The 13851-nt window shown below is 49.2% G+C and overlaps 1 protein-coding gene across 1 annotated transcript in view; it reads left to right on the top strand.

Moving 5' to 3' along the window:
- Window positions 1–12051, top strand: part of SLC13A2 (solute carrier family 13 member 2) — a 30504-nt gene extending 18453 nt beyond the window's left edge. The window contains exons 3-12 of the mRNA XM_066636456.1: window positions 1402–1538; window positions 2683–2891; window positions 4392–4578; window positions 5901–6023; window positions 6730–6951; window positions 7231–7325; window positions 7503–7624; window positions 8418–8579; window positions 9525–9662; window positions 11884–12051. Coding sequence (XP_066492553.1) covers window positions 1402–1538; window positions 2683–2891; window positions 4392–4578; window positions 5901–6023; window positions 6730–6951; window positions 7231–7325; window positions 7503–7624; window positions 8418–8579; window positions 9525–9662; window positions 11884–12051 — 1563 coding nt within the window. The remainder of the gene's footprint in view (window positions 1–1401; window positions 1539–2682; window positions 2892–4391; window positions 4579–5900; window positions 6024–6729; window positions 6952–7230; window positions 7326–7502; window positions 7625–8417; window positions 8580–9524; window positions 9663–11883) is intronic.
- The last annotated feature ends 1800 nt before the right edge of the window (window positions 12052–13851 follow it).

Below are 13851 nucleotides of genomic sequence, written 5' to 3'. Positions count from 1 at the left end.
AATCCATCAGTGATCAGATGCCGATCAGATGTGACCCATGGAACAGATGCCGAGGGAGGTGGTAGATTCTCTCTCACTGGAGATCTCAGAGCAGAGGCTTGAAAAGGCACCTGCTGGAGATGCTCGAGGAGTTTTTATTGCCACCAGTAGGGGGTTAGATTAGAAGACCTTGAGAGTCCATTCTAACTCTATAATAATAATAATAATAATAATAATAATAATAATAAACTTTATTTGTATCCCGCCCTTCTCCCAGAAAGGGACCCAGGGCGGCTAACAACATGTAAAAAAACAGATTTAAAAACATAAATTAGCACAAATAGCAGATAAAAAACATATTAAAAACACATTAACAGAGACCATAAAAAACAGTAGTCAGATTAAAAGACAGAATAAAAAGAGCACAAAAGAGCAAGTCACAGAGGAATCAGGCCTGTAAAAAACTACAAGATGTGTAAAAAATGTTAAGAAGGCCAAAGAATCAGAAGGCTTGTATAAACAGCAGTGTCTTCAGGCCTCACCGGGAACTCTCAAGAGAGGGAGCCATTCTCAAGTCAAGGGGAAGGGAGTTCCATAATGTTGGTGCCACTACCAAGAAGGCCCTATATCTTGCAGCTGCCCCCCAGACCTCCTTGGGTGGCGGCACTTGTAAAAAGGCCTTCTCTGATGACCTGAGAGGGCGAGCCGGATTGTACGGGAGTAGGCGATCTCTAAGATAGCCTGGCCCAGAGCATTATAGGGCTTTAAAGGTCAAAACCAGCACCTTGAATTGGGCCCGGAAACGAATGGGCAGCCAATGTAGCCCCCGGAGAAGCGGACTGACAGAGTCAAACCGCCTGGCTCCGGTGACCACACGGGCCGCCGCATTCTGCACTAATTGCAGTTTCCGAACCGTCTTCAGGGGCAGCCCCACATAGAGCGCGTTACAATAATCTAACCTCGATGTCACCGTGGCATGGATCACCGTGGCCAGGTCTGCACGATCCAAGTACGGCTGCAGCTGGCGCACCAGTTTGGTGAACTCTATGATTCTATGATTCCATCTTCTCCAGAGGAACTGCTCAGCCTGGTGCCTGTATCTATTCACTTGGACCATGGGGACCAGTCCTCACTGAGAACAATCCAATCTCTCTCCTCTGTGCGCCTGCATCCCAGCTGCCCTGTTCTGTACCAGGTGACAATATTCCAGGTATCTCAGATTTGTGGCCAAGGCTAAGGAAAGTCCCCCAATCCCCATCACCCACATCCTTACCACCCATGCCCCCTGTCCAACTCCCAGCAGCTTGCAGGTCAAACAAGAGAGGTCTATCATCACCTCACAACTGCCACCAATTTATCCCAAATTCAGAGATGCTTGTAAACCAAACCCTCCCGAGCTGACACCCCCTCCTTCCTTGGCAGGTGTGCATGGAGTACCTGAAGGACACCAACATGCTCTTCATAGGGGGGATGCTGGTGGCCATCGCAGTGGAACACTGGAATCTGCACAAACGCATCGCCTTGCGCGTCCTCTTGATAGTCGGGGTCAGACCTGCCTTGTGAGTACTGCTGGGGAGAAGGAATGAGAAGGAGGTGTGGCTGTGGGCAGGAGCGGGAGATGAGAGGCTTTCAAATCAGTCTTTATTCAAGACTATTCCCAGGGCTGCCTTTCCATAAGATCAGATGAGGAGGCCATCTCAGGTTGCAGGTGGGCAAGGGTCACCCACTCGTCCCTGCTGCTGCTGTTCCCACTCTATGGAATGGAAAAAGAAGGGAGGGACAGAGCAGAAGAGTAGCGTGAAGAGAAGAGTGGGGGGCTAGAGTGTCAGAGATGTTCTTGCCTTCCACTCTCCTCTCCTCCTCGATTCCACTTTTGCTCCATCTCCTATTCCTGTTTCAAAGGCAGCACCTGAGCCTTCCAGCTAATGACATCATCACTCCTGCTGTAAGTGATGTCCTGGAGTTCTGCTCCCCTTCAGCTACACCCCTGCATATCATTAATTTGTGGAACTCATTGCCACAGATACGCAGATGCTGACTATCTGTGTTGGCTTTAAAAAAAAAGGAGAAGTCCAGCAATAACTTATAGCCATAAAAACTAAATGGAGCATAGAAGCAATGTACTGTACCTTTAAATATCAGGTGCTGGTGATAAACCAAGGAGGGCTACAGCTTTGGTAACCTGCATCTGAAGTTCCAGAGGCATCCGTGGCTGACCGCTTTTGACAACAGGACACTTGGCTGGATGAATCTTTGACCTGATTTAGCCAGGCAGTTTTTATTCCCAAGTATCAAGTGAGATCGGAGTAGAGCCCTATCCAGTTTGGAAAGAAATAGTGAGCTAGATGGACCCAAACCCAGCCCATCCATGGGCTGATTGAGGCAGTTGCCTCAGGCATGGTTTGGCAGGGGGCAGCAGGCTTGGCCTGCTCTTCTTCTGACCCCTGGATTCAGAAAGGAGGATCATCTAGCCCACAACTTTCCTCTCCTCTCCATTTCCCTCTTTTCAAATCCAGTGAGGAAAGGAGTGGTGGTGACTGGTATGCAACCAGGTAATGGGAAGGACAGCATTTATCATACCACCTCAGGAGCCAGGTGGGCTGGCCCTGGATGGACCCCCTAAGGAGGCTCCTTGTGTATATTCTGTATATCCTGACCCTGTAGCCAGAGTTCAGAGTTCTTTTTTGTCTCCATCCTTGGCAGACTTCTGATGGGCTTCATGGGGGTCACGGCCTTCCTCTCCATGTGGATCACTAACACAGCCACCACTGCCATGATGGTGCCCATTGCACGTGTCGTCTTGGAGCAGATGCACAAGTCTGAGCAGGAGAACAGCTCCATGGAGCAAGTGGTGGCCACAAATGGGAACATCAATGGAGGTTTCGAGTTGCAAGAAACAGCCCATCAGCAGGGTAGGTGGCTGTGGAACCCATAAAAGTCACCTGTGCTTCTCAGGGTCTGTTTAAATCAGCTGGCAGGAGAGGGCAATGTGCCCCAGGCAATACAAAGAGTATCCTGGGAGGTCCCCACTTATAAGAGCCAAGATGGTGTTGTGGTTTGAGAGTTGGACTTAGATCTAGAAGATCCAGGTTCAAATCTCTGCTCAACTATGAAACTTCTTGGGTGAACTTCGGCCAGTCACTCTCTCAGCCTCACCTACTTCACAGGGTTATTCTGAGGCCAGAAGGAGGAGAGGATCTATCCTCCTTGGAGGAAGAGTAGTATAAAAATGTTAAAAATAAAAATAAATATTGGGATTTGCCCTAGACCACGTGTCCATGGGAAGAAAGGAAGCGAAGCTCCCCAAGTGGCTTAGGATTGATAGAAAGAGATTTTCTAAACTGGGAACACATTGTCTCTGGCTGGAGGCCATGAATGACTGGCCCAAGCCCTCCTGGAGTCAGGGATGATCCACCAAATGCCACCTGCAGCCTTATCCGGCAGATCACCAGCAATGGCTTCCACCATTCCACCTCAAAAAAAAGAGAGGGTAATAGAATGGAAGAGGAACTGTGGAGGATGGTGTGGTAGGCCCTTCCTTTTGGAGGAGGAGTGGGGAGGAGGAAGGGTGGCTGAGGAAGTCTGTTGCCTGAGGCGACTGCCTCAGCCAGCTTCATGGATGGGCCAACCCAAAGAGCAGCATGGACTAACATCATCCATGAGGCAGGAAGGGAGACTAGGAGGTCTGTTGCATCCAATCCTAACCAAATCCCACACGGTCACGCAGAGGATTTATGGCTGCTGGAGGGCACCTCAGGGTAAGGGGACATTTGTCCAGGATATGTTAGGATATGGAGTGTGCCGATGCCAGCACTCCCACCCCGCTCCTGGAACTGATCCTCCCACCCCTGCCCCTGTGGTGGCTCTCCCCCCCACCTTATTCCACCCCCTTCCCCTGCCCTGTGTTGGAATACCTGCTCTGGCAGCATCCTTCGTGTCCAGGAAGGCTCCAGGGATGAGTAGAATTGGGCTACAACCCTTTACACGCTTGTCTGGGAGTGAGCCCCATTGAACCCAGGAGGACTGAGTAGACATGCATAGGATTGTGCTGTGAAACTCCCTTCCAGATCTGCCACCTAACGCTTGAGATGAGGGGTGGGCAGCTTTCCAACAAACCTCCCAAGCGTGTGCAAGTTTGCTATGACGAAAGTCACGCTGCCTTCAGTGGGCCTTACTCTCATCCCTAAGTAAGTGCACTCAGGATACTGGCATGGAATGTCTTTCTTGCCCAATTCCCTGCCAACTGTTCTGTGAGACTGTCACTGCCCGGAGGGGCCACTTACTTGACAGGTTGCGGCACACTACAGGACTTGTTTTGCCCCCCTCTAGCTACGCTACTGGAGATCTTTGCTCTGGTCTCAAACTACCCAAGCCAACCTGTCTTTTGTTGCTTCTGCCCTGCCCTTCCACAGCAAACGGACACATCCTGACCGTGGAGAAAGTGCAGGTGCCGGACGACAACCGGGAGGAACTCGAGAAGAAGCACCTGACCATTTCCAAAGGGATGAGCCTCGCCGTGTGTTACTCGGCAAGCATCGGTGGGATCGCGACCCTGACGGGCACCTCCCCCAATCTGGTGATGAAGGGACAGTTGGATGAGTGAGTATTGATGCTTCCAGAGCAATGCTAGAACCTGCATTCTCTGTGCTTCCAAACCGCTTCCCTGTGCCAAGCAAATCCATGGACCGCAAGGGGTATTTCTGGAGCTCCTCTCCTTGGCCTGGCTCTGCACCTTCCTCACCGTGGTTGCTCGTGATTTGTTTTTCCCACAAACCTGGGTTTGCCACTGGCAGTCCATTCCACAGGGGCCCACAGCGCATGGTTCTGAAAAATGGATAGCACTCTTCAACACAAAAAAGTTCACAAAGCAGTTTGCATGGCAGAAGAAAAGAATCTGGCCCAGGCTCCTTAACACAGCCCTGGGCCGGCCCATCCATGAGGTCAACTTATGTGGTCGCCTCGGGCAGAGGATTGATGGGGGGGGGAGCTCGTTTCTCTCATCTCTCTGCACGTGTCCTCCTTTATGGTAGGACAGAACACAGCTGAAAGCTAGAAGCTAAAAGGAACCAGAAAGAAAAGTCCTCAGGTGGAGTCTGGTTGCGTCCCATAATAGAAGGTTGAACTCTTTAATGGCCATGTTACTACATGATCCAGGCTATCCACAAATAGTTGTGGATCAATTTTGAACTTTTCATGATGGCTTCAGGATAGATATTTCTAGGAAGCTGAACCATGTTTCTTTTGGGGTTCCTGCCTAAGTCATTTCACATAGATACTTGCCCCCTTTTTATGCTTTTTTCCACATTAATAATCATAATGTGAAAAAAGCATAATAATACTCAGACAGGGCTGGCTTTAGGAACTGCAGGGCCCAACTGGGAACATTTTTGCGTGGCCCAAGTTCACAGCCGAGGCCTGTAGAATCCCAGAGGTATAAATAATTTTCATTATAGACTTTATATTTCTACGGTAGAATGGAAAGCAATCAAAATTTAAACTTAAAAAGTGCATGTGAGTTAATGGACCAAATGGATCTAAGCACATTTTAATATAAAATTGTATCCAAGACTAGATTGCCCTAGTGTGTGTGGGGGGGGGCCCTCAGGCGCAGGACCCAATTGGCTTCAAGCCGGCCCTGATCTCAGGAATTCTGCTCTCTAGATTCAGAGAGGAGGAGAAGAATGGACAGAAGAGGAAGAGTTCAGGAGACGCTGAGGCCCACCATTCTCTTCTCCTCTGCCCTTCCTCTTGTGCTCTGCTCCTCCTTTCTTTCTGAATCTAGGGAGCAGAAGGAGAAGGAACAGGGGAGGCAGGCTCCACTTACTGCTCCTCATTTCAGGGCCAGCCGTGGATGGGGGAAACACTCTTTGTCCTCTATTTTCCCAAGGCACCATTTTACTGACATCACTTTCTTTCACCAGCCTATTTCCTCTCAATGACAATGTGGTGAACTTTGCCTCCTGGTTCAGCTTTGCCTTCCCAACCATGGTGGTGCTTCTTATCAGCTCCTGGCTGTGGCTACAGCTGATGTTCCTGGGCTTTGAGTAAGTAGGCACCTGTGCCTGCAGGGAGAGCCATGCGTGCTTCCGGGTGTCAGCTTCTCCCAGCAGAAAGGACTTGTGTGTGTGTGTGTGTGTGTGTGTGTGTGTGTGTGTGTGTGTGTGTGTGTGAGAGAGAGAGAGAGAGAGAGAGAGAGAGATAGTTGGGGGAAGTTACCGCTAAGGAGAGATACTATCTAGCACAATAGCATCAAACTTGTTTCATACAGCCAAATAGCATTCATGATGCCTGCCGAGGGCCAGAGGTGATGTCATTAAGCAGGAAGTGATGCCACTGAGCAGATCATGACCAGAAATTACCACTTTCTTCTCACTTAGGAACTCATTACCTGCAAATAAGAGTAGGGAAAATATGCAAATCGTGATCGTATTTTCAAGATATGGGAGAACCCAATTATCATGTGGGCTGTCCTTTCAGCAGTGACACCTCAGCACAGCTCAGCAGCTGAGAGCAGTAGATGGTGGTGCTGGGAGAGCCCAAGGGCCGGATAAAGAGCTTCCATGGGTCACATCCAGCAATGAGCCTTATGCTTTACACCCAATCCAGCAAATGGTGTTCTGGGATACACAATGGCCAAGGCTCTTGGCAATTCTGTCCCACTTGACGGAATTGTTTTTCTGGGGATTGTTCAGGGAATTGTTCCACTTGAGCTTGGGGAACCTCTGAGCCCCCTTTTCTCTCCCCTTCCAGCTTCAAGAAGAATTTTGGCTGTGGTAGCAGTGAATCTGAGAAAATGAGGTCCAAACAGGCCTACGGCGTCATCAAGAGTGAGCACCGGGCCCTGGGCCCCATGAAGTTTGCAGAGATTATAACCCTTGTCCTCTTCATTGTGCTGGTGCTGCTTTGGTTCACAAGAGAACCAGGTTTCATGCCAGGCTGGGCCAGTGTTGCCTTCGACCATGGGGATGAGAGGTGAGATAGGCCTTCTGATGCCTAACCCATCCCCTCTTTCCTGTACCCAACAGGGGAAGGGTTTCTGCCTCCCCCAGATCGGAAGGCTGGGCGCTGGAACAGAGGTACAATGTTGCACCAGATTTTGCACAATCACCCATCAGTGTCATCAGTGTCATCCATGCTGTGTCATCCATGCAAACACTGCTATTCCATTCCTACCCTAACCCAGTGTCTACCACTGTCAGAATCTCCACCATCACTGCCAGACATATTCAACTCTTGGCTCTTTTCTTACAGTTACATCACAGATGCTACTGTTGCCGTGTTCATTTCTTTACTGATGTTCCTGATTCCCTCTGAGATTCCCAGCTGCTTCAGGAACCAGAAAGATGGTAAGTGGGGGCAAGGGACTGAAAGGGTCTGGGTGGGGCACGTGCAGCAAACTGCATGTTGGGCATGCTCTGGGCATAGCAGAAATGCTGACCTTCTGTTCTTGGTGGCATCCTACCATCCAGCACAAGGATGGCTGCTCCTTTTCCAGATCTCGCAAGTGATATTTTGCATTTTAGACAGGACCGAGCAGATCCAGGCAACTCCAGCCCTCCTCGACTGGCAGACGGTCAACAAGAAGATGCCTTGGAACATTGTCATCCTCTTGGGAGGTGGATTTGCCTTGGCCAAAGGCAGTGAGGTGATTCCCTGAGATACTTTGGCTTTGCAGAGAAGCGCCCTGCCTGCAAAGAAAATATTTCTTTACCCGGCGCGTGATTAATCTGTGGAACTCCTTGCCACCGGATGTGGTGATGACATCTGGTCTGGGTGCCTTTAAAAGGGGGTTGGACAGATTTATGGAGGGAAAGTCCATCACAGGTTACAAACCATGAGAGGTAGGCTGTCTCTGAATGCCAGATGCAAGGGAGTGGCACCAGGACGCAGGTATCTTGTTGTCTTGCATGCTCCCTGAAGTATCTGGTGGGCTGCTGTGAAATACAGGAAGCTGGATTAGATGGGCCTTGGGCCTGATCCACCGGGGCTCTTCTTATATTCCTATGTTCTTAAAGCCAGAGTGAAAAGTGAAAAGTTCCTTCCCTCCTCCTCCAATTCCCCCCTTCCCAATTAAAGAAGCAGGAAGGATTACCATTTTGAAAGGGGGTGTGTGTGTCACTGTCTGGACAATGACTCTTTTCAAACACTAGAGGGCAGCCAAGTAGCACTGAATTATGGACCAGGGAAGAAGATCTGAGAGAAGGAATGATCCCAGAGAGCATCTAACTAACCACCTGCTGTCAGTCTGGGCCTGTTCCCTTTTCACCTATGAGACCTAGCGCAGAGTAGGTATATGGCACCAGAAAGAGCAGTTTTTCCTTTCACTGGTGTACCAGCCAGTTGGGCCTTAAGAGTCTCAGTAAAGATGGTCATGAGAGGTTGGGCTCCATGCCCTTCCCATCATGCCTCCTGCAACCTGTCTCTACCTTTTATTCCAGGCGTCTCATCTGTCTGACTGGTTGGGGAGCAAACTCACCCCCTTGCAGAACATCCCCCATCCGGCCATTGCCTTCCTCTTGAGCCTCTTGGTTGCCGTCTTCACCGAATGCACCAGCAATGTGGCCACCACCTCGCTCTTTCTCCCCATCCTGGCTTCCATGGTAAGTTGAAATGGAGTGCTGGGTTGCCAATGGATTTACTGCCAGAGCCTCTCCAGTGGCATCTTTCGCCCAGATTCCACCTTCTTTCTGGTTGGAAGGGTCATCTCTTTCCACCCCTTGGGAACCTTGTGCTCCTAGGAACTGCTGTATGCTGCCCCCAGAGGCTTGCCCACACTCCTGTGCTTCTTGCACCCCAGATTTGCTGCTTCTTTATGAAAAACCGCAACGAAGTGACATGAACTGGAGAGGGTGCCTTGCAAAAAGAGGCACTGTGGAGAACCAGCCAATCATTGCTTTTCTGCTTGCAGTCAAATACGGCACTGCCACTTTCCGTCCTCACAGCGGTAGACATCGCAGGTTCGGGGGCAATGGTGTAGCTGGCCCTTTTGGGATCCAGGGCTATGACTCTTGAAGTGCCTGTCCTAGAAGTAACTGTGGCACTGTGGCGATCTCACCGCCAATTACTTCTGATTTACGGTTCAGTTACATGCTGCTGTGGTAGCCGACAACTTTTTTCGTGGGCTAAAAAAAACCCCCACTAAGAGCGGCTCGCAACCACTCCACGTTCCTGCAAGGGGGGATGCAGAAGAAGGTGCTGCATCAGCAAGGAGGCCACGCTCATTTCTATGTCCGTTTGGACTTGCGTTTGACTTGTGTATGGCACTGGTACACGTGCTGGGCTGATGCATATGCTCACAAACCGGGAGGTGTCATATGAATACATAGTTTCCAGTGTCCATATATGAATCAGATGTTTCACTGGAGATGTGACTCAATAGAAAGGAGAAGAGGGGGGAAAGGACAAGCATTGCATATGAGAGAAAGTGAGAGTGCGCGTTTGTGTGGGTGCCTAGCAGGTTTCGAGCTTTCATGAAAACTGTCAGGTGCTGCATGCCATTGCAACCAGTTAGAGAACCAGGTTGAAACTGTGGGCTTTCTCTTCAGTCCCAGGCCATCTGCCTCCACCCCCTATACGTGATGTTGTCTTGCACACTCTCTTCCTCACTGGCCTTCATGCTCCCGGTGGCCACACCGCCCAATGCTATCGTCTTCTCCTATGGACAGCTCAGAGTCATAGACATGGTGAGCATAGTTTTTTTTTTTTGGTTGTTGCTTGTTTTTGGCTCTGCTCTTTCTAGCAATGGCATCAGACCTTTCTCTTGCCATGTAGGAACAGAAGGCATGCTTCCTGCCCAACCACTCATATCAGATATAGACGTTGCAAATTGTAAGAATGGCCATGATGGGTCAAGCCCAAAAGGTTCACCTGCTTGAGCATCTTGTTTCCAACAGTGACCCAGGGATGGCCAGAGATATCCCAAAGCTGAAGCTGCTGTGCCAAGTACCCAATGGCATGAACTCTCCCCTGCTTTTCCTTCTCCTCTCTCTCCCTGTGTTTGAAGAGGAGGAGGAGAATGGAAAAAGAAGTATGGAAATAAGAGAGTGGTGGGCTAGAGCAGGGGTCTCCAAACCCTGGCCTGGGGGCCAGATGTGGCCTGCAGCAAGCCTCTATCCGGCCCGTGGCCAACCTCTTGTCCCCTGAAAGCCTCTGGCCCACTCAACTGGACATGACCAGAACTGTGCTCTGATTGTGTACTGAGGGTGTCTGGAGGGTGTACTGAGGGCCAGAGAGGTTGAATGAATGAGCCCGTTCATTCATTTATTCACTCATCTAAGTTCCATCTTTAATTTATTTATTTAAATTTTATATTTAAATTTTTTCCCCCAGCCCTTAACACCATGCCAGATGGTGCCATGCGGCCCTCTGGCCAAAAAGTTTGGAGACCATCATGCTTTCCTTCTCTCAGTGGCATTACTGGGGGGGGCACAGAGGGGTGTGTGGACCGCACTGTGTGATGCACTGGGGGGGGGGGGAAACCATTAATGGCCAAAACTGTGAAAATCTTGCTAGTTTTGAATAATACCATCATGTTATATGTCATTCAAAGGGTAATTGAATACAGAATGCAATGAAATAAATTGCATTGAAATATCTGCAATCTATCAAAAGTTATAGCCAAATAACATAAAAGGTTATGCAGGGGTTGAATAGAGTGGATAGATGGATGTTCTTTTCCCTTTCGCACAATGCCAGGACCAGGGAACGTCCACTAAAATTGAGTGTCAGGAGAGTTTGAACAGACAAAAGGAAATATTTCTTTACCCAGCATGTAATTAGTCTGTGGAACGCCTTGCCAAAGGATGTGGTGATGACATCTGGCCTAGGTGCCCTTAAAAGGGGATGAGACAGATTTCTGGAGGAAAAGTCCATCACAGGTTACTAGCCATGACGGGTACGTGCAACCTCCTGATTTTAGAAGTAGGCTATCTCAGCACGTCAGATGCAAGGGAGGGCACCAGGATGCAGGTCTCTTGCCTTTTGTGCTCCCGGAGACATTTGGTGGGCCACGGTGAGATACAGGAAACTGGACTAGATGGGCCTTTGGCCTGATCCAGCAGGGCTCTTCCTATGTTCTTAAAAGAAAAACACAACTGCTTTATGTAACAAAAAGTGGATTTTCTTAACTCAAAACTGACCAATGAGAATGATTTTTCTGAAAGAGAGGGTGAGGGAGGGCACCAGGATGCAGGTCTCTTGTTATCCAGTGTGCTCCCTGGGGCATTTGGTGGGCCGCTGTGAGATACAGGAAGCTGGACTAGATGGGCCTATGGCCTGATCCAGTGGGGCTGTTCTTATGTTCTTAAAGCCAACGAGATGTTATTATGACATAGCAGGGACCCATAAGGCATTAGAATGAGTCAGCTCTCATTTCCATGTATCAGGGCTAATACTAGAACTCTGATTCCGTTGTGTGGGTTTCATCAGGTTGGCCACTGGTTTTTTGTTGGAAACCGATTTGTTGGGTGACCTGCACTGTTATATAAATAAATAAATAAATAAATAAATAAATAAATGCAGTTAGTGGGGTGATACCAACCTTAGTGATGCCACTGCATTTAGGCTATTCATATGATATTGTAATTTATTCTGTATGGTCTGGTATGGGAAGAGGTCCATCATGAGGGTACTGCAATGAGCTCTTGCACCAGGTGATGCAATTCCTAGTGGTACCTTTGCCTCTTCAGTTGGCCTTGTGGATGGGTCAGCCCTAAAGTGACCAGCTGGAAAGCTCACAAGTAGAGCATGAAAGCAACAGTCTCCCCCTGTTGCCTGTACCCAGAATTTGATAAGCTGAGGTATTCTTCCACTAGACTTTGAGGTTCCACCAGTTGGGTACCATGGCTACTCAGTGGATTCCTTCAAGTTCTATGATTCTGTGACGCTCTTTCTTGACATCCACAGGTCAAAGCCGGCAGCATGCTGAATGTGCTGGGGGTCCTAACGATCAGCTTGGCCATCAACACCTGGGCCTACCCTGTGTTTGAACTGCACAAGTTCCCAAGCTGGGCAAACAACACTTACTGCAGATCCCAGGGATGGAACACCTCTAACCCAGATGTGTTTGTTTGATCCCCTTGGTGCCACTGACCGATGGCCCCATCTACCACGCCTCCATGAGGAACCAGCTCACTTCTGGGCTTGCAAGGTCAAGACAGTTCACAGGCAGGCTTCAGGGACCGGTGGCGCTGCAGTGGCGGGCACTGCGGCTGTGGATGTTGCCATCCTTTCTCGCATCCCTGAGCTTCTTGTCTTTCAAATACCAGTTAGAAACTCCTTCCAGTGTCGAGTGCTGGGCTGCGTCCACAAAAGCCGTCAACAACAAACCGTTTCACTGAATCAGCAGAGATACCCATGTAGCTGTGTGCATGTGTGTGTGTGTGAGGGAGAGAGAGAGAGAGAGAGAGAGACTTGCTTTTGTTTTTGAGTGTCATGCAAAGGCATATCCAATCCTCATATTTCCCAGGCATTAGAATCACCATTCATTGCAGCAGTTTGCAACTTATGTCCATTGTAGGTGTGCACAGGTGTCTGTACTGCTGATTATTATTATTATTATTATTTTATACCCCGCCTTTTTGCCCAACAGGCACACAAGGCGGCTCACAACACTTTAAAAATACAACATTAAAAACAATCATTAAAAACAATTTAGAATAATTAAAAAATCTAAAAACAAACAAACAAACCCCGTGGATTTTCATATAAAAAGCAAGAACGCCAGCCTTTTGATTGGCAAAACCATTGTGTAGTTTGTATGTGTAGCATGTGCTACAGTAGCAGTTCCCAAACTGTGGGTCCGTGGCTCACCAGTGGGTCACGACTCCATTTTTGGTTGTTCACGAATCTGACAGGGCAGTTTAGGCTATGCGCATCAAGGGTTAAACAACCTGCTAATTGGGAGGGGGGGAGCACTGCTGCCCAAACACCATTATACCCACAGAGGCTTGAACAACTGGTAAAGTGAAACTTTCTTTCGGTGTGTCCCAGTGCTAATAAGTTTGGGAACCATTGTGCTACCGAAACCCTGTGTGATAACGCAGGTATTCCTAACGGGCAAGAATCACAAGAGTTTAGCAGGCAAAAGCCAAACACAGTCACTCCCCCTGTCGCTGTGTGATTTTTAAAAATGTAGATACTTGGCCATCCTGTGGGGGCTGCAAAGAAGCCAGAGGCTCAAGGACTACCCACCCCGGTGCTGCTTCAGGACCTTCAGTTTGGTCTGAGAAAACAACATGTGTATTTTCTGAAGTAAAAGCTATTTTGGAGTAATCTTGCTAACTATGTTGTGACTGGTCATTATGTTGGGGGTGGGTGGTGCTGCTGAGTATTGCCAGGACACCCCCCCCCCCACGGTTCTAATACGGCATGTGCAAACATTTGCAGACTCAGGTCCAGGTTGAAAGCTGATGGCACATCAGCAACTGTTACCCTGCGCATGCCCAATCTCGTCTCCAAGCTAAGCAGGGTCGGGCCTGGTTAGTACTTGGATGGGAGACCGCCTGGGAATACCGGGTGCTGTAGGCTTGTACCATAGTCTTTCGAGACTGAAGGTTGTCAACTAAACACATCAGCAAACAGGCAAAGGCACGGCACATGCAGCAGCTGCTCCTGGAGGCTCCACCACTTGTGGTAAGTTGGCAGCCAGGAGGGGGAGGGAAGGGGGAGTTTGGGGGCAGGGAGGGGAGGATTGGGAGAGGTGGATCCCAGTGGCCCCAGTACATGCCAGGTTCCTACCCCAGTTTTTCAATTTGTTCTTCCCCTTTTTGTGCAGCAGGAGACCTACAGAGAGAAAAGGGGGGGGGAAAATATTTTTCCTGATGCCTTTTTCCTTTTCTTTATATTTTTCCTTTTTCATCTGATGCATTGTAG

This window comes from Tiliqua scincoides, chromosome 8, assembly GCF_035046505.1.
Source record: "Tiliqua scincoides isolate rTilSci1 chromosome 8, rTilSci1.hap2, whole genome shotgun sequence".
Classification (NCBI taxonomy): Eukaryota; Metazoa; Chordata; class Lepidosauria; order Squamata; family Scincidae; genus Tiliqua; species Tiliqua scincoides.
Note: the sequence above shows the minus strand (reverse complement) of the source record. Positions and strands in the feature narration are given on the sequence as shown.